The sequence below is a fragment of the Dermacentor albipictus genome, chromosome 1, assembly GCF_038994185.2.
Source record: "Dermacentor albipictus isolate Rhodes 1998 colony chromosome 1, USDA_Dalb.pri_finalv2, whole genome shotgun sequence".
NCBI classification, from domain to species: domain Eukaryota; kingdom Metazoa; phylum Arthropoda; class Arachnida; order Ixodida; family Ixodidae; genus Dermacentor; species Dermacentor albipictus.
Window position 1 is genome coordinate 517,601,562 of NC_091821.1, and position 19,480 is coordinate 517,621,041.

Here is a 19,480-nt window from a genome sequence, read left to right on the forward strand (position 1 = left end):
TACTAGGACAACCTTTAAGACAAGACAAGTGTTCCCTTAGTCTCATGTTAGTGCATCTCGCAGTCTGCCCTATGTAGACACGACCACACGTCATAAGAATCTGATACACAACGTTCTTCGCGCAATCGACAAATTGGTTCTTATGCGGATGTTTAATTCTACATTCTTTCTTTGCATCATCCTTACTTTCGAACTTACTTTTTACCCTAGAACACACACTACCTATATTGTTTTTTGCCGAAAATACCACTTTTACTTCATAACTCCGAGCCACCTTTTTAAGCCTGTGTAAAAGGCCGTGCACATACGGAATCACTCAAACCTTGGAAGCTAAATTTTTCTGCCTTTGATTCTTTGTGCGTAGTTCTTTATCCTGTTTAAGTTTTTTGTTTAGTCTAGCGCATGACACCAGCGTCACAGCGAGCGGGTACCCAGCCTTTCTGAAACGATCAACTTGCTCATGAAATGCAATGTTTACAGTGTGGTAACATGACTTCAACAACACTGACTGGAAACATGAAATGACTATACCATGCTTCACAAGCCTGGATTGGTTTCAGGCATAGTTCATTAGCAGTTTTCCAGCTTTGGGTGAGAATGACCAACACACATGTTTCGGTAGAAATTCTAACTTGACATCAAGAAACTGTAGCTCATTATCTACTGGTACTTCCAAAGTAAATGTCAAGCCCTTGCCCAGAGAATTAAAGGCTTTTACTACCCTATTCCTGAAAGCATCCTTGTCTACGTGACAACCCAAAATCAAGTAGTCATCTACATATCTGTATACCTCATATACTACACCTTCTAAATCTTTTGCCAGCTTTCTGTCTATGCTTCACAGAAAAATGCTACTAAGGATGGGAGCTACCTTTGACCCGATGCACACACCCCTTGCCTTCATATACGTTTCATCACAGAATCCTACGCATGTATTTGCTAAATAAAAATGTAGAAGTTCAAGAAAAGATTCAACAGCCATCCCGCACATGTTGCAGAATGACACCTCGTCGTTCTCATTTGTTATGCAATCACTAACACTGCACATTACGGGCCCATGCCACAAGGAATAGTAGAGATCTTGAACATCTATACTGAATCCCCAGCTGCAACTTTTATGATATGATGCCAGAAAATTCACAAGGCCTTCAGAGCTTTTCAATAAGTACGGATCCTGTACTTCTAAGGGATTCAACATTTTCTGCAGGAACCCCGCGACCAGAATCTGCCAACACCCTCGCTCGGACACAATTGGCCTAAACGGCATAGAAATCAAACCGCGAGAGAAATTGTGGAAGCTCACTGGATTGTAAAACTAAAGGAAAAATGCATCAGTCATCCTTCTGTTTCATTGTTAGATAAAGGGAATTGGCTCCTGTCATCATATCTTTAATGCATTTTCATCTGAAGTGCTTGTTCTATGTGCTTTACTGTTTTTATGCTGACCGGGTAGCACTGATCCAAGACATTTTATCACAAGTGTTGTTATACGCGCTATTAGTGTGCTCTGTTGACTGGATCGCACAGATCTGTGGGTATTAAGCAGGTGGTTCTTCGAAAATAAAACTAGTTGTTATAAAGCGCTTGTCCTTGTGTTGCTCCTTTTCTTTGTCCCTGTATGTTTTGCGCACAAAAAGTTGTTCTAGAAATGGACATTCCTGTTGCATTTATCTCTCAAACCATCAATCCACGTAACCTGCCACCAAAAAACAGTGGCTGGAAAAGTGTTTGACGGGCCCTTTAATAAAGCATGCTACAGTCCCCTGTATGGCGCAGTATAGTGCATGTGCCAAGAAATAAACTGAGAAAGAACCTTGTCAAAGGGGAAGGACACCCTACCTCGATGCAATTTTTCTGGTGTTACAATTTACCATGTGCAGATTGCAAACCATCTATATCAGTGAGACTGAAAATTTAAACAGACATTTGGGAAACAACACTAGAATGAAGTCAAGAAAGGAAACATGTTGACAAATGCCTTAGTGAAGCACATTCAGGCTTCTGAACAGACCATAGATTGGGATAGTGCAAGCATATTGTTATGGGGGTGTTAGTAGTATATAAAGACTGCATTTACTCTATATATACAGGATGAGTCAGCGTAGACAAGATGGCTTACCGCCAACAACGTGCAGCAGCCAGCGTCTCGCGATCTTCTTCTTCTCTTCGTTCATCTTTCCATAACAATATTGGCAAGACCCAAATGTGTCATCACGGCTTCGTCTAGAATCGCTCATCATTCAGACTACTGACAACACAACAGAATCGATGGCAATCTCCACCTCAGCTATGCAAAGTCACTTTGGCACATATTCAAGAGTACATTACTTGTTCCAGCAATGACCATTTTGAATTTCTGTTTTGTAAACAAGGTACTGTTATAAAGAGTTGGGCTTATAAAAAGACGGACACAGGACAGAGTTTTTTTCCTGTGTTCATTCTTTCGTACGTGCACCTCTTCCTAACATAGCCGTGCACCAACACGCCGAGAAAAAGTTCTAAACAAAGTACAGGCATCAAAACTTCAATTTCGTAGTTTTACTGGTCCATAACAGTACTTATAATTCTTCTACTATGACTTTACCTGGCCAGGTTGTTTCCTGTTAAACCATTGACTCCATGTATAAAAGTACAGTTCAGTGCATTTTTGTACAAAAAAGCGTTTCACATTTAAGAACTTAGACTGGCTTGGGTAAAAAGAACCTGACTTGTGTACAACCAAAGCAGTTGAACAGGAAACCACAAAAGCATGAACTTTTTATTGAAAGGATGAATTTTTCTTCAACTGCAAAGCTTTTTTTCTGAAGAATCCGTATGGGTTTCCTCTGCAGCTTCGTGCTACAGTCGGGTGGATGACGATTTTTCCCTTTCGGAAGCTTTCTTCCATCTTGCAGGCTCTCGCAGAACTGCTTTGCCATAGCTATTATTGCCAACAACAATTCAACATTTCAGGAAGCATGAACCACATGAAAATCAGCTTGATAAAAAAAATACACATTTTTTTATGGCTAGGGTGGCACTAATCACCTGCTTCCCATAAATGCCAATGTACAATTGCTGTCGTGCCCACCTGTCACTGTTTGCAGCATCAGCCTGTTTTTGTGTCCACTGCAGGACAAAGGCCTCTCCCAGCGATCTTAAATTACCCCTGTTTTTGCGCTGATTCCAACTCACACCTGCAAATTTCCTCATTTCATCACCCCACCAAATTTTCTGCTGTCATTACAGCATAAGAATGCGTAAAAGCTATCGAGTCTACAAATTGAAAAATTTTGAACAATATTCTATGTCATTCTTCATGTTACCATGGTAGCATTGGACAGTCTGACCACTAAGCTTTCCTTTATTCTAAAAAAAAAAAATGGACATCATAAATGTTGGTTGTTGGCCCCACTAATTACTTGTTGTCTTCATATGATTGGTTGTCTCAAAATGACACATTCATTGTCTCACTCACCGATTAAATATGTTCATGCAGCAAAGTGTACCTGGCACAGAAGAAGGGCAACAAAGATCAGGTTTTTGCCATCAAGGTTGTCAAGAAGAGCGAAATTGTCCACAAGAACATGGTTGACCAAGGTGAGCCCAGTTACTTTGTCTGCTGGCTTTGCATGTCCCATTTAGAAATGAAATTATCTGGCTCTGGGTGCAAATAGATTGGTGGCATGGACAATATTGACACGTGTACTTGTTTATCTTTGCTTCAAAGTGTTGTTTACACTGGCTTTACTCAACAACAAAGTATAACAAAAACATAGACGTTTCGCCACCTATGCGGGTGGCATCGTCAGTACACAATGGCAACAAATGAGAAATACATCCTATTTATGTATGAAAGTGCCGTAAACATCCGGCAGGGGGCCACGGTTAGAGTTACATGAAGATTGATCTTTCTCGGCTGACTGCTTTTCACCGTCTAACAAGTATTGTCATTTAGTACAGGACTCGCCTCCATGTATCGGAAGTTTCTCAACTGTTATTGATGGTTCTATCCACTGTCCGTTGTTACTGAACCTTGTGTAATCTGATTCTATGTGCAATGCAAAAGGTGTGGTACTTTCTGGAAGACACGCGGGCACCAGCGATTACTCTGGAACATGCGATGATTCATGTGTAAAAGCCGACGTGTTTGACCTGCTGATCAAATTTATGGCAGTCGCCGACTGTGTTCGCTGCTATTGTTGTGCTTTGAGTGTAGTCTGTTTTTCTGAGCACAGGTTTGCCCAATAAAGAGTCGGTTTCGCCATTCACAGTTTTGCTACTGTGTTCTTGACCGTCACTACCACATGACATTTGCTACCACACGACATTGTTCAAGTACTGGATGCAACGACTGTGAAGAAAACGCCAATGTCGTCTCCACTGAGCAAGCCGCAGGCTAAAGTACCTGCTCCCTGAACATGGTCTTCTACCTGAAACAACAACAAAGAAGATTGTGGCCAAGTGGCCATGAAGATGGGGACCAAAGAACGCCAACCCCCACGTGTCGGAAGAATTGAAAGTTCGGTTCTTGGTGCGGGGTGTAAAAGAATAACTATTCGCCGGATTGATACACAACCTACCCAAGACTCTCGCAGAATTTCTTTTGAAGGGCACAACGATCGAGAAGACGCTTCAAATGCGCACCAGTCAATATAACTGCCGTGCGCTCACAACAAACTGCACTGAAGCTTAAGTGCTAGGCACTGATGACCTGCACAAGATCAAAGCAGTCATATGAGAAGAGCTGCAGAAGTTATGCCCAAGGTCACAGCCCCAAGTGGCCTCGATTGCCGACATTGTCATAGTGGCGCCTGCCACTATCAGTACGTGATTGGCGAAAGACCGGAGACGACTGTAGTCCAACCCGCAGGTAAGCGACGAAAAGCCCCGTCTTTATTTCCACAGCAGTTTAAGTAGAAGCAGTGCGACGTCAGTGACACGTGGTACTATACATGCGTCAGGCGTAGTGAATCGGCGCATCATGCGGGAGCGTGCTTTCAGCCGCAGGGAAATACATTCCAGCACATCCCCCCTTTTGCAAAATGAAAGAGTGGTTTCCGCGCGTGGCATTTAGAACACCTGCACATGAACAACAAGCAAGAACCCTCAGTGGTAATCGACCACAAACAAAACCTTATTCATCAATCCTGTACCGAACTGGTCGCTTAACCACTCTACCAGACTTGGTCACGGTCACTTAAGCAGAAGGTGCTAAAGTTGAAGTCATAGCCCCTGATGCTAAAGGTAACGAAGCTGTAAAAGTGGCGGGTGACTCCCTATTCATAGAAACCAATTCGGATGAATCACTTTCATTTGGAAACTAGTAGCTGCCTTCTGCCTTCCTCTGTTCTGGCAAGCGGTTGGGCATTCGTCGGTTACGCCGCAGCGTACTCCCTTCCTGGGTGCGTATTATGTAGAACCACAGTGTAGCGGCTGTGGCTAGCACCGTTGCCATGGCCTTCATGTCCGTTACCCAAACGGAATCACCAGCTTTTAGTTTATTCAATTCCCGGGCTCTGTGGCACCTGTTGTAGTACCGTGCTTGTAGGTTCTTGTTCGCACTGTCTTTAGCCCCAAGATTAAGCAGCGGTGGCTGCAATGGACCATGCAGCTGCAGCGCCATTGGAACTCTTGTCCTAAGACGCCAGCCCATGAGGATTTCATTGACTAGAGTCAAGAGCGTCTGGGGTCGCCCTTTAGACAAGCAGAGCTAGCTATGAGTCCTTAGATTTTTATGGATCAGGGACTTAACCTGAGGGTACCTAAGGCTAGTAGTGATGTGACCAAAGCCTAATCGTGTGTACTTATCAAACTCTGTACAAGAAAATTGTGGCCGAGTGTTTGTCACTACGGTCTCCGGGATGCGATGGTGCGCAAAAATGCTTTTTAGTCTTTCTATCATTGCACCACTTTTTGTTGAGGGAAGGAGGGCTACTTTCAGATACCGTGACAGGTAGTCGACCACGAGAAGATAATGACAGTTGTTAATAACGCACAAGTCGATCCCAACTCGTTTCCACGTGAAACTTGGCGTGGGGGTTGAAATCAATGGCTCCGAGTTCTGGGTGACAAAGCACGCACAAGTAACACATTGTTTCACTTGTCGCGCAAGTTGTTCGCCGAGGCCTGGCCACCAGACCTATTCTTTTGCCAAAGCTCTAGTCCTCGAGATGCCTTGATGTCCATCATGTAGTTTCTTTAGTACTTCCTTTCTTAGGCACTCAGGTACCACCAATCTGGTCCCCTTTAGCAGCATGCCATTGCATTTGGCAATTAGTGCTCGTTCCTGCCAGTTCGTAGCAAGGCAGGAACGTAGCAGTTAAGTAGCAAGGAAGCTTTGGTTTCTTTCAGCCAGCCTTGGCGACACGACTTAAGCAAGGCTTGACAAATGACGTCAGTATTTTGCATATCGTGTATTCTGTTAACAAAATTGTCACCCATTTGAAGCCCTTGCACAGATGTTTTGACGAAAGACGACACTTCAGACACGGTCAGTTCACCGGCTAGTTTATCTGCTTTTGTCGGTGCACTTGAAGGAGCGTTTGCCATTATCAAGCTTTTACCGGTATCATATCATTTTTTTTGGTATCCCAAGCTCGCATTCACACGTAATGAGGGCGAGAGTTGGCTCGCCTCCGCACCACAGGCTGGTGCCCACGTATGCGGTGGGGTGGATGGCATGTTTCCAGCGTAAGTGCGGGTATGCATTTGTCCTGCAGGCAGCGTCACTCATACGCTTCCTTTACACCTAACCGAGGTTGGGGTGGAGGCCAGCGCTGTCTTTCGCGAGGCTGGTGTTCTAGGATATCCCAAGGCGTGTGGGACGCTTGGGACGGGAGGAGGGTGTCCAGATGGGGACACTCGCTCGGTGAGTCACAGCTCGATCTTCACTGTCCGCTCTGTCGTTCCCTGTGGCTGTGTCCCGGGCACCACATGATTCTGTGTTTCTTATGTAATGTTGTAATCAAGAGGCAGGCGACACATTCAGGGATGTTGCCGCTGGCGATGTAACGGCATTCACGAGGCAGGGGTCTTATATCCCCACTCTAGAGGACTGGCCAAAAATGTTCGCATACCTTGTATCGCACCCCCAGTTGGGCATACCCAATGACCGAAGTTGTCTATTAAGGCACGTACCTAGTGGTACACATATGGTACACAATATGAAAGTGATACCGCATCAGTTGCATTCTGAAGTGCCGAACCCTTGGTGGCAACACATCAACAGGCATTTTACCAAGCAACGAAACAAGAGGTTTGTGGTCCATTTCAAGCATCACCTCGATACCTCTTATGTATTCGTTGAATCTTTTGGCAGCCTATGTTAACACTAGTGCCTCCTTTTCCACTTGCGCATGGCGCTGCTCAGTTTTAATTAGTGCCCTTGAAGCAAACGCTATCGTCTGGCACTCGCCATTGCGTTGTTTCTGGAAAAGGACGGCACCAAGACCATAAGGCGAGGCGTCCGCTGAAAGAATCGTGGAAAGCGTGGATCGTACATAGCCATGCACTTTGCTGAGCAGATAAGAGATTTCGAGCTTTCAAAAGCCATGTTCTGAGCAGGGCCCCAAGCCCAGTCGGTCTCTTTCTGCAAAAGCTCCTGTAGCGGTGCAGTGGTTTGCGCCAAGTTCGGAACAAAATGGCCTACGTATGCCCAGAACACTGTGTATTTGCGATATATCAGAGGGTGCTTTCAGCTCTTGAATGGCTCTGAGTTTGGCCGGATCTGGCTGTACGCCTTCCTCGCTGAGTAAGTGGCCCAGAAAGCTTATGCTTCGAACACCGAACAAACACTTTGCTTTGTTTAGGGTAACGTTAGACTAGGCTAGCTTAGCTAAGACATTCGATAGTCTAGAGTCATGTTGCTCTTTGTTGTTGCCAAATATGAGAATATCGTCCATCAGGTTAACGACGCCAGGAAGGCCTGTCAAAATTTCAGACATTCTTCTTTGAAAATACTCTGGAGCTGATGTAATCCCGAACGGCAACCTAGTGAAACAGTACCGCCCAAACAGTGTAATGAACATGGTCAGCTCTTCTGAGGCCTTGCTGAGTCGCACCTTATGGAAGCCGGAATTGGCGACCAATTTGGAAAACCATTTTGCACTGGCAAGAGAGCCCAGTGCTTGGTCGACAGGAGGCAATGTGTATCTTTCTCTTAAGACAAACTTGTTCAATTGCATAAGGTCTACACAGATCCTTACATCTCCTGAGTGCTTTTGTACAGGCACAATGCCTGCACATCACTCTGTCGGCTGTTCGACTTTACGAATAACGTCTATTTGTTCCATCTTCTCGAGTTCTCTTTTTACAGGCTCCTGAAGCGGTATAGGAATCCTGCGTGGTGCGCTTATTGTAAAAGGAATAGCATCTGGTTTTAGCCTTATTGTATACTCCCCGGGCATAGTGCCTAACTTGTTGAAAACCTGAGGGCACAAAACTTTGTTGTTGGGTTCCTTGTGAGCCACAGAGTCAACGAACTTGATGTCTCCCAACGCATCCACAGTTGGCAAACCCAGCAGTACATGGTGCAAAGGACTGACCACATAACATGTTTAGCGAGAAGTTTGTCCCTTCCAAAATATATCCGCTTGAAACTTGCCCAGAACATTAAAGTGGTCACCGCTAGTGCCAGTCAATACCTCGTCGGCCTTTTCCAAACTCGTGGAAAGTCCCGGAAATGATGCTGGAATTACGGACACTTTTGCGCCTGAGTCGACCTTTGCGAAAACAGGCACGGAGTTAATAGCTGAACTTAACGCGCCTTGGTGCCAGATGCCTCGACCGTGCCGAAAAAAGCCTCCTTATGTCCATTTGTACAGATGACACTCGTACCTTTCGCGGGTAGCCTGGAGAAGTCCCTTTGAGACACACATTGCCGAAGTGTCCCTTTAAGCCGCAGTTGAAGCACCTATGGTCCCGCGCTGGGCAGGCTGTCCTTGGGTGCGAGTTGCCTCCGCAGAAGATGCACAGTGTCTCGGAACGAGCTGATGTCGGCCGGGTTTCCTTGCTGCATTACGGTTGCCGGCGGTAGTCCACTGCGTCGACATTGACGTCCTCACATGGCTTGCACGGTGTGTATTCGTGGACTTCGTTGCAGTTTCGAAGTTCTTCTTGCTGCTACTGAACAGTCTCTTTTAGGCGGGCCCTCGTCAGAGCTGTTGCGAGAGACAGCTTGGGATCCATTTGGAGCGACTCTGAAAGTTTTTCATCCCACAGGCCCACAACGAACAGGTCCCTGATGAGGCACTGATTGAACTCTACGAATTTGCATTTGTCTGCCAAGATGTGTAGAGCAGTCATAAACTGGTCAGTTCACTCGCCAGGCATCTGGTGCCGCTTGTGAAAGCGAGCGCTGTCGTAGACAATGTTGCTCTCCTTGATGAAGTAATCGTTGAACTTCTCATTGACCAGCTCAAATTTCTTCGACTCTTCTGCAGAAAGATTGAAGGTGGCGAAGGTGTCCCTTGCTTGTCGACCCATGGTATAAAGCAGAGTGTGTACTTGTGCCTCTTCTGAGCACTCGCTCAGTCCTGATGCATAGCGATAATCGTCAAAGTGCAGTATCCACGCTGGCCACTCTGAGGTATTGTCGAAGTCCAGCGGTGGCGGCTGCTGAAGGCCCGGCAGCGATGCAGTGGTGCCTCCTTTCCTGACGTCTCAATCCTCTTTTTCCAATCGCTTTTAAAAGTGGCTAGATCGCATCACTTCTGACACCATGTCGTAGGTGGCGCCTGCTGCTATCAATGCGTGATCAGCAAAAGACCGGAGACGACTGCAGTCCAATCCGCAGGCAAGCGAAGAAAAGCCCCGTCTTTATTTCCACAGCAGTTTAAGTAGAACCAGCGTGACTTCAGCGACACGTGGTTCCATACATGCGTCAGGCACAATGAATGGCACAATGAATGAACGAGAGTTTATGCAAAAACAGGTGGTCTATGGAGTATGCCAAGCTTATCAAAAAACGATTTGGTATGTGCAAGAACAGGTAGGTTACAAACTGCCCTTACGGTTCTTTTTTGCAGCCTATATAGTGACATAAGGTTAGTTTTGGTAGTACTTCCCCAGACCAGAAGGGAATAGTGTAGACGAGAGTGAATTAGGGTGTAATAGAGCTATTTCTTTAAATTCATTGGGATAAGATGCTTTAACATGTTAATCATTCCCGTCGCTCTATGAATGTCGGCTCTGACGGTCTCTACATGAATGGACCAATATAGGTTTTCGTTAAACCTGTGGGGATGCGAGACCCTCGCGCCTCCCCTGATGTTTTTCCCGCATAGCGCATCTCCTGTGGTCCCGCTTCGCCGCGTGGCCTGCGTGACGTCAGCGCGGTCGATGTGGTTGAAGCGCACTCCGAGAGATGGCGCGAGTGTTACGCTGCTAACGCCGTGAGGTTACTTGGACGCCGAAAGGAAGGCGCTTGCTCTCTTTGGGTTCGGGAAGCGAGCGGGACGGACATGCTGTGCCGCGCGCCGACCGATGCTTCGGCGAGACCGTCTCGCGTGGCCGCCTTCGTACGCGCCACGATTCGCGTGACTATACACGCGAACGACCAGGCGTTGGGATCCAGCATGGGGCGAACATATTCGCTCGCTTCCGGTCGCGGTGAGTCGGACTTCTAGATTTGTCGCGCGCCCATCGGCATGTTTTGTGGATAGCAACTCGGCTAGCAGGCATTGATGTATGAAAGGTGCAATAAATGCCCTTGTGATTGTTTGCACTACTGCGTTGTCGTTCCTTTGTCTCAAGAGTACGGTGTGAGAATCCCACATCAGACCCCACAAACCATACACCTAAAAATTTTACGCACTTCGTATTTTCTATAATGCGCCCCCCAAACTTAACTCGTAGTGGCCCATCAGCTGCTTTCCATTAGGTCTAAATATGACATACTTTGTTTTGCGCAGTTCAACTGTATTCTATTTGAATTTAGCCAACAGTTGAGGTCCCCCATTCATCTATTGGCAGCGTTAAATGCTTCTTGAATGTTATGATCAGAGAAGAAAACGCTGGTGTCATCTGCATACAAAGTTATGCACGGTGTATTTGGGCTGTTAACAATATCATTAATATATAGAAGAAACAAAGTTGGGCCTAGGATTGAGCCCTGAGGAACACCGCAGTTTAAATCAAGAAGTTGGGACTTAGAATCTTTTAGGCAAACAAACTGCTTACGGGAGCTGAGATAGTTCTTAATTAAAGCATATGCTTCACCTTTTATGCCATACCAGAGTAATTTTCGGAGCAAAATATAGTGATTAATAGAGTCAAAAGCCTTTAGGAAATCCAAAAACACTCCAATAGTGTAAGCCTGTTTTTCAAAGTTCTTAATTAAGTGGTCTTTCGCATGCAAAAGCGCTTGCTCAGTAAACTTTTGTTTCTGAAACCCGAATTGTGCTGGTACTATTGCTTTGTTTTTTGTCAAATGCCCAAGTATTCTTTTATTTAAAATGCGTTCAGGGATTTTAGAAAAGATAGGAGGGACTGAGATGGGTCTGAAATTATTGAGGTTATCTAACGCACCCCCCTTATGCAGTGCCACTACTTGCACTTTTCATGAGCACGGGAAATTCACCAGTCGATAAGATGAGGTTGCAGATATGCAAAAGCGGGTGACATATTACTTGTGCTACACTCTTTATAGGCTTTTTACTTATTTCGTCCGCATGCGCAGTTATTCTTTAGTGTAGATATGATGTCTGCTATCTCGGCTGGGCTTCTTGGGTACAGGAATGTAGTAGGCATATCAGAACATCTATTGCATGCTTCACATTGACCTACAGGAGCGTTGCAACACTGTGCAGCAGAAACCTGGAAATGCGAGTTGAATTTGTTGGCTAGGCATTCCCCTGATAATGTTATCCCGTCGATACCTATTGACTGAGGACAGTTCGCTTTGTTGCCGGGCATTAATTCTCGAAATGTTCTCCAAAGCAGTAAAGGATTGTTTGCAGCCGCAGTAAACTTATTTTGATAGTACTCGCGTTTAGCCTTCTTCATTTTAGAGTTTGTTTTAATTCGAAGCTGCTTGTAGGCTTGCAGGACATGTGGATCTTTTGATTTAATGAATGTTTCAAATAACTTTTTATGGCATTCAATTTCTTTATATAGTTTGTAGGCGACTCAGGGCTTTCTAATTTTTCGGTGTGTTTTGCGCATTTCTAGTGGGAAACAAGTGTCGTAAATTTCTTTAAAGAGTGCTAAAAAGTTACTGTAAGCCTCGTCAACATTTTGTTCTCTCGCTATTACACTTCAATCGGTGTTAGTTACAAGCTCCTGGAACTTCGTGATGTTATTGTCACTTATTTTTCTACTTGCTCTAGCTTCTTTCCCATTCTGTGAAACACTACGATGGTTAGAGCGCGGTATAATGCAAAAGATTGGTAAGTGGTCACAGATGCCGCTAGATAATATGCCTGAGACCATTTCGTCACTTAAATGGCTCGTTATACACAAGTCTAACAGTGTACATGTTTCGACATTAATTCTTGTTGGCCCCTCAATTAAATTCCGACAGCTATAAGGGTGAATAACATATAGTAGATCATATTTATGAGAGTTCTCAAGAAGGAGGTCAATATTAAAGTCACCAATGAGTAACACTGGCACTTTTAACAACAAGTTGTGCTCCAGGATCTTTTCAAGAGTTTGCAAAAAAATATTCACACTACCTGCAGGTGGGCGGTACAGGACAGCAAGAAGCAGGCCATCACACTCAACCACAAGTGATTCGCAATCATCGTTAACCATACTATACTCTTTTAACTCGTTGTACAATACGGCATTGCGAAAATAGAATGCAACGCCACCACCTCTTCATTTACATCGCGAAATAGACACACAGCTGTAACCTTCAAGTTCGGGAATAAAATAATTAGAATTGATCCAGGTTTCTCTAAAGGCCAAGACATTGAAACTATAATGCAGAGAGTCAAGAAGCATGTTAACTTTGTCAAATTTGTTCCTGAGGCTTCTAGCATTCATGTGAAAAACTGAGAAGCATTGGCAGTGTGTTCAATGGGGCTGGTTGGTTCATATTCAGAATAAAAACAGGAACAGCACAACACAGGACGCAACACTGTCCTGTGTTGCGCTGTTCCTGTTTTTATTCTGATGAGAAGCATTGCTTGTTGTGAACATTGATTGACTATAGTATTGGTTCTCTCTTGGGCTTAAGTAGTTCAGCCATTTTACACCAGTGTCACTGACAATGTCAGCTTCTATTCTATCTTGGACAAGTTATCCTCTGATTGAATTCTAATTGCACGATCCCCATGACGTTTGCTGACAAACAGCTTTCCTTCCTTTATCCATGTAAACACGTAATCCTTCTCAGTTGCCTTTGCTTTCATTAGCCAAAATAGCCTTTTGTGTGTAACTGTAAGGTTCTCACGCAAACCCACACTTGATTTCTTCTCCCTCAAGACAGCTCTCTTTTTGAGCCATTATTCCCTAGTAGTTCGAGACTGAAACCTCACTAGTATTGGCTGTGTTTTTCCTTGTTTTGCTGGAAGTCTATGAACAGCATCGAGTTCCCTTGTAGTGACAGGCTGCAGACCGAGTTCACTAGCAAGGATGTTAACCTTGCTGAGCAAGTTCTCATTCTCGGTGAACCTTATGCCGTGTATTTCCATATTGTGTTGTCGTCCATACTGCTCAAGTTGATTAAGGTCATTTCTTAGCTTTTTTGTTCCTTCACAGTCCCCTGACGCTTCAATGGTGGCGACTCTTTTCTCTAATGTGCCAATTTTGTCTTCGCGAGCTGTCATCTTATCCAGTAGCCTATCATGCTTCTCGGAAACAAGTGTCACCAAGGACTCGATGCCGTCCACAGTGGCCTTCAGATTCAGTAACAACTCTACATTTTTTTTTTATGAAGTTTACTTCAAGCAGCTTTTGATTTATGGCAGCTAGCTCATTGAATACATCAGTGATAGTGCATGCATCTGCTGAGCTGTCAGGTTCAATCGTTGCTTTAGGTTTGCAGGCTTCACAGTTCCATTTTTTTTGCCTTTTTCGAGTCATAGTTATTTCGTTCTCCCCCGAACAACTTCCTAAGTGATACCTGCAACCACAACTCACGCATAAAGTGGAAGGTGCATCGTTGGGAAATGATAGGCTACATGAAGCACACTGAGCAGTATCGGCCATTGCAGAAGATTTGTACACATGCAGCAAGGACACTCGCGGCAGCAGCAGCAGCAGTAGCAGCAGGCGGCAATATCAAGTAGCGGCGGAGGAGGCTCAAGTTGTGGTGTATACTGACCTGTGTTTGCAGAAAGAATTCCCCGGTTAGGAATGTAGCCACAGGACTAGCGCCACGCCGTTGCTGCTGCAGAGTGCAAATGCAGTCGGTCTTCAGTTGACGTGGCCTCTGCCTGTTTGCTCATGCCTATTTGCTGAATAGCCTTTATTCTTGCGTTTACCGCTGTGCATAACATCGTGTTGACCACCGGCTTTAATAGTTGCGTAGTCACCAACCATGATCGCGTCGATAGCTGCTGTGGTTTCTCCTACAGTGGTTGCAGCAAAAAGTAGTTTTGTTTTGACTCAATATGTGTGTTGGCCGCGTGCCTAAAGAACTGCGTTGTGGCCATTCATGATCGCATAGATAGCCACCACGGTTTCGTTCTGATTCGGTGCGTGTGTCGGCCGCGTGTTTAAGCACAGCAAAGTAGCCGTTCCTAATCGCGTCGATAGCGACCGTGGTTTCCTCGGCAGCGGTTGCGGCGAACAGTTGTTGCATATTGACTCAGTACAAAGATATAGAGGATGAAGAGCACTGGCTACATCACGATGGCGTGTGATCTGTTGGTGATGAGCTCACTGGCAAAAAAGTAATTGGGATGTGCGTGCAGTAGTGCAAAGCATGTTGCAAATGAAGGCATGTGCCGCGGCCGTGCTGCGAAGGAAGTTGCAAGAGTCAATGAATCATGATACAATGAGAACTGCAGCATCCGCACTGATTTTGTGCAAACTAGCAAAAAGGACTTGCCCATCCATTCACTAATAAATGCATGTTGATATAGTAAGCATTTGCTTGTTTTCTGGATACTCTCGATAATTCAACATTCGGTTAATTCGGACATTCTTTTTTCGGTCCCCATGAAATCCGAATTAAAGAGTTTTTTTTTTTTGCTTTAATATGAGATATATTCTATTCGGTTCCAAGTTATTCGACCAAATCACTAATTGCTTCGAATTTGCTTCGAACCTCATATTCACTATTCGTCCATCCCTAACCATCAGCTGCTGTATGAATATCCATTTATATATAGAGCATATTCGCTCTGCATCAATAATACATTCTAGTAAAGGTCGCCAGAGCAAACAATGACACTTTCGTGTAGTGATGAGACCATTTCAGTTGAGCTAACAGCCAAATCTCCTTACTACGAACCCCACTATAATGAATTTCTCAAATTTACAAATATTTTAGAAATCCCCGCCACATTGCCTATATTTTCAATGTAAAAATATCTCAAAACTACGCATTTCAATACAGCGCATACTTCACAATAATGCATGCAGTTTATTTTCGCTTTTATAACCAAGGAACATCAGTATTATGAATTTGGCTAAAGGTAACAGTGCCGCAACTTTCGCGTGAAACAGAAACCGTGAGTGCAGTAGCCATCAGCACCACCATGTTGCAATAGCTATCATCATCACCATGTCAAGTGCCGACTGCTTCATCACAAACTGCACCAAGTACTTCACGACAAAGGTTTTGCGATGCACGTGTGAAATCTAACGATGAATGCAGCTAGTGACAGCGCCAAGAAGTGAAAGCATTTTTTGCTGCAGGACAAATTGAACGTATTGCAGGAAATCGTTGCAGTGAAAAAGCAAATCAACGTGTGCAGACAGCGTGACATTGCCTCATTGACCCTTGCAACCATTTTGAAAGACCGAGACAAGATTGTCAAGCTTCACCGGGAATCGCAACTCGCTCCTACGAGGAAACGGCTGCGACTGGGAAACATTCAAAATGTGAACCAAGCTGTTCTCACGTGGTTCAAAGATGCCACACTGCAAAACGTTCCTGTGTCTGGCCCAATGTTCCAAGAAGAAAGCCAGCAAATTTGCTGATGCACTTGAAATAACTGGGTTCAATGCCAGTGCAGGTTGGCTTTTTCATTTCTGCCAAAGGAACAGAATAGCTTGGCAGGTAGTCTCGGGCAAGGAAAAGACTGCTGACCGAGAAGGTGCGTGTTCCTGGCACAATGATTGTTTTCTAGAGGTGGCTGAATCGTACTCTGAAGACAATATATTCAGTGTGGATGAGGCCGCATGTCTTTATTAGCTTCTGCCAGACTGGACGATGCACTTCAAAGGGCAGCAGTCCAAAGGAGGGAAGAAGTCGCACCTTCGCGTGACAGTCCTGTTCTGCTTCAATGGAACAGGCACAAAGAAAATTAAACTGCTTGTTGTTGGCAAGTACACGAAGCCTCGCTGCATGAAAAACGTCGTGTCGTTACTTTACGACTACCGCGCCAACAAAAGAGCCTGGATGACCAGAGAACTCATTTCCTAGCGGCTCATCAAACTCGACGACCAAATAAGGAGGGATGACCTAAGAATTCTACTGGTTGTCGACACGTGCTCTGCTCACACTGTGAATGTTCGCTTGACGCACATTTACTTGGAGTTTTTGCCGCCCAGCAACACGCCCTTGCTGCAACCCCTCGACCAAGGCATTATAAAGAGTGTGAAAGCAGAATTTCGTAAGGTCCTTGTGCAGCGGTTGATCATCAACTTCTGCCTAAAGCAGCCTACTGCAATCAATATTTGTCAGGCAGCAGAAATGCTCACAGGAGCCTGGTGGAACTTAAAGGTGTCCACCCTTAGCAACTGCTGATGAAAAGCAGCGCTTGTCAAAACGCCTGTGCAGCTTGAAGATTACCTGGAGGTGACCGGCAACAACCCAGGAGACCTGTGGACTGAGGTTGTGGAACTGCTGCCCACCATCTCTTCCTTCGACGACTACATGGAGAGAGACAGCGCAGCATTAATGGCGGCGGACCTGACAACTGAAGAGATTGTTAACTGCATTCACAACGTCTACAGTGACAATGGCAACCCGAAGGAAGACAACTGTGGGTCACCGAACACAGGAGATGAGATCGTGTCGAACATCGATGTTTTAGTGCACATGAACAAAGTCCGTACTTCCATCGCTCGGTACAAGGACGTGCCGGATGAGGTGTTGCGCAAAGTGGAAGATGTAGACGCATTCCTTATCGGTCGTGCGTGCTGCACGCGCCAGAAGAAAATATCTGATTTCCTATAAATAAAGCAGCCTTGAAGTGAGTGAAACATATTCATTTGAGAGTATACTTATTTGCACACGCATCTACTGCCAAGGTACATCATTTTCATTCCTAGGTTTGTCCACTGGCTGTCCACGGTATTTATACTGTGGACAGCCATACTGTAAATACTGTCCACAGTATTTCGAAATAATGGAACAATTTTCGGCAGTCCTTATATCGAGATTTGACTATTTTGCAGATGCATCTCAGCTAGTAAACGAACTTTAAAAGCCTTCTGCAAGGGTGAGGGGTACAAAGGAAGTCGGTAGGAGGCCTAGTGCGGGCTGGCTCATTTCAGCGGTCACAGGCACATAATGCAATATTTGCTGGAAAGTTCACAGGTGTCTTAGCCATGAAGGAAGCTACTCCAGACTTTCTGCGGGCCTGTTTCAGTGGTCGCACCCAGTAAAAGTACTAAAGGATCCTCTAAGCAGTTGCAGACACAAACATTACTAGAGAGTTCACAAGTACAAAAGCAGTTACAAGACGATTGCTTCAGCACCAAACCAAATTCATGTCACAGGTGCTAGAAGTTACAAGATACTTGCTGTACTTGAATGGTCACAAACACAAGTTCACCGTATGTGTTCACATGCTCGAAGCCCTCTAAGCAAGTAAACATAAGCAGAATGCGACCTTTCTGTGGTCGCGGCCAAATATTGCTGAAGTCGTCACAGGTACCTTGGTGACTACACGATTACTAAAGGCTTGCAGCATGCTCGCTTGAGCAGTCATAAAGAGAAAAATGCATTATATGAGTTCACCTGTACCAAAAGCTAACAGAGGATTTGTGTGGGCTTGCTTCAGCGGCCACACACAAACACAAGTTCATCCTAAAAATTCACGGGTATTGGGCAGCCTTGATGGAAGTTACCAGAGGCAGAGCGTGGCTGTTATTCCATGGCAGCAGATACAAATACTTCTGAAAAGATCACAGGTATCTTGGTGACTAAGCATTTTACTAAGGCTCACTGCAGGCTGGCTCAGCAGTCGCAGACAACTACATTGCAGTTCACATGTACTAAGAAATTTAGTGGGGCATTTCTGTGGACTTGCTTGAACAGTCCCAGAGACAAAAATTAACCCACAGTTCACAGGTACATCGGCCCAAGCAGCAAGAAGCCCCACTGCTTCAAGGAAAATTGTCGGCTGCCTGTACAATACACCGCGAACCTGAAGGCATGGATGACCCGGGCCATATTTATCAGCTGGCTAGAGGCCTTCGATACCGACATGCGGGAAGGCAGGCAGGTCGGTCTGCCTTTTTTTGGACAGTTGCAGTGCCCGTCATGTTGATGTCGTGGAGCTTGGAAACGTACGCTTGGTTTTTTTACCACCAAGCTGCACTTACATGCTGCAGCCGCTCGATCAAGGCGTCATTCGTAGCGTCAAGTGCGCCTACAGGGAGAGGCTGATTCAACGTCTGCTGCTGAACCTCCAGTTGAAGCGTCCCACCGTAGTGGACATGTTCATGGTGCTTGAGATGTTGGTGGCTGCAAGGGTTGCTACGTCACCAGCCATGATAGCTAATCGTTTTATATATGCTGGCTTCATTGACACTCGGCAAGCATCATGCGCTGATACAGTGGCATCGCAGGAAGATTCGCCTGAAGGCGCACTCGATGACAGTGCTGACAGCGCAGCGCCGCCATCGCTGGCCCATGCATGGGATGAACTTTCTGCCGTGACAGACAGTGTTCCGGATGGCCTCAGCATCGATGAGTTAGTTCGTGCGGATGAAGGTCTTGTCGTGCATGAAAAGATGACCGATGAGGTCATCATAAGTAACGTTTGCGAGGGTGCCAACGACGACCATCACCACCGGATATCTAATCATGAGAAGACTGCGAACCAGCGGGATGTATTAAATGCCTTCAACGTAATTCGTTGATTTTTCAGTGAGCACGATGACAACGTGGCAATGGACCACTTTTTGCAGTGCGAATCGAAAGCAGTAAAATTGCTGCAAGGCAAGGCTCGCCAAAGTAAGCTGAATGGCTTTTGGCCATACATTTTTTTTTTTTGCACGCCAATTCCCTTCCTTGTTTTTTCTGCCTCGTTCTCGCGCAAACTAAATTCCCGCAAAATCGAAATTTCTTGCTTTCGCCGGCGATTTCGTTATTGCGTGTTTCAACTGTTCCATCTGGGCGACTAGCAAGATAGAGCTTTAGGCTTCAAGA

The 19,480-nt window shown here is 45.3% G+C and overlaps 1 protein-coding gene across 11 annotated transcripts in view; it reads left to right on the forward strand.

Moving 5' to 3' along the window:
- Positions 1-19,480, forward strand: part of gwl (serine/threonine-protein kinase greatwall) — a 472,763-nt gene that overhangs the window by 42,693 nt on the left and 410,590 nt on the right. For all 11 annotated transcript variants that reach the window (XM_065444899.1, XM_065444896.1, XM_065444897.2 and 8 more), the window contains exon 3: positions 3,479-3,579. In XM_065444899.1, the coding sequence (XP_065300971.1) occupies positions 3,479-3,579 (101 nt within the window). The remainder of the gene's footprint in view (positions 1-3,478; positions 3,580-19,480) is intronic.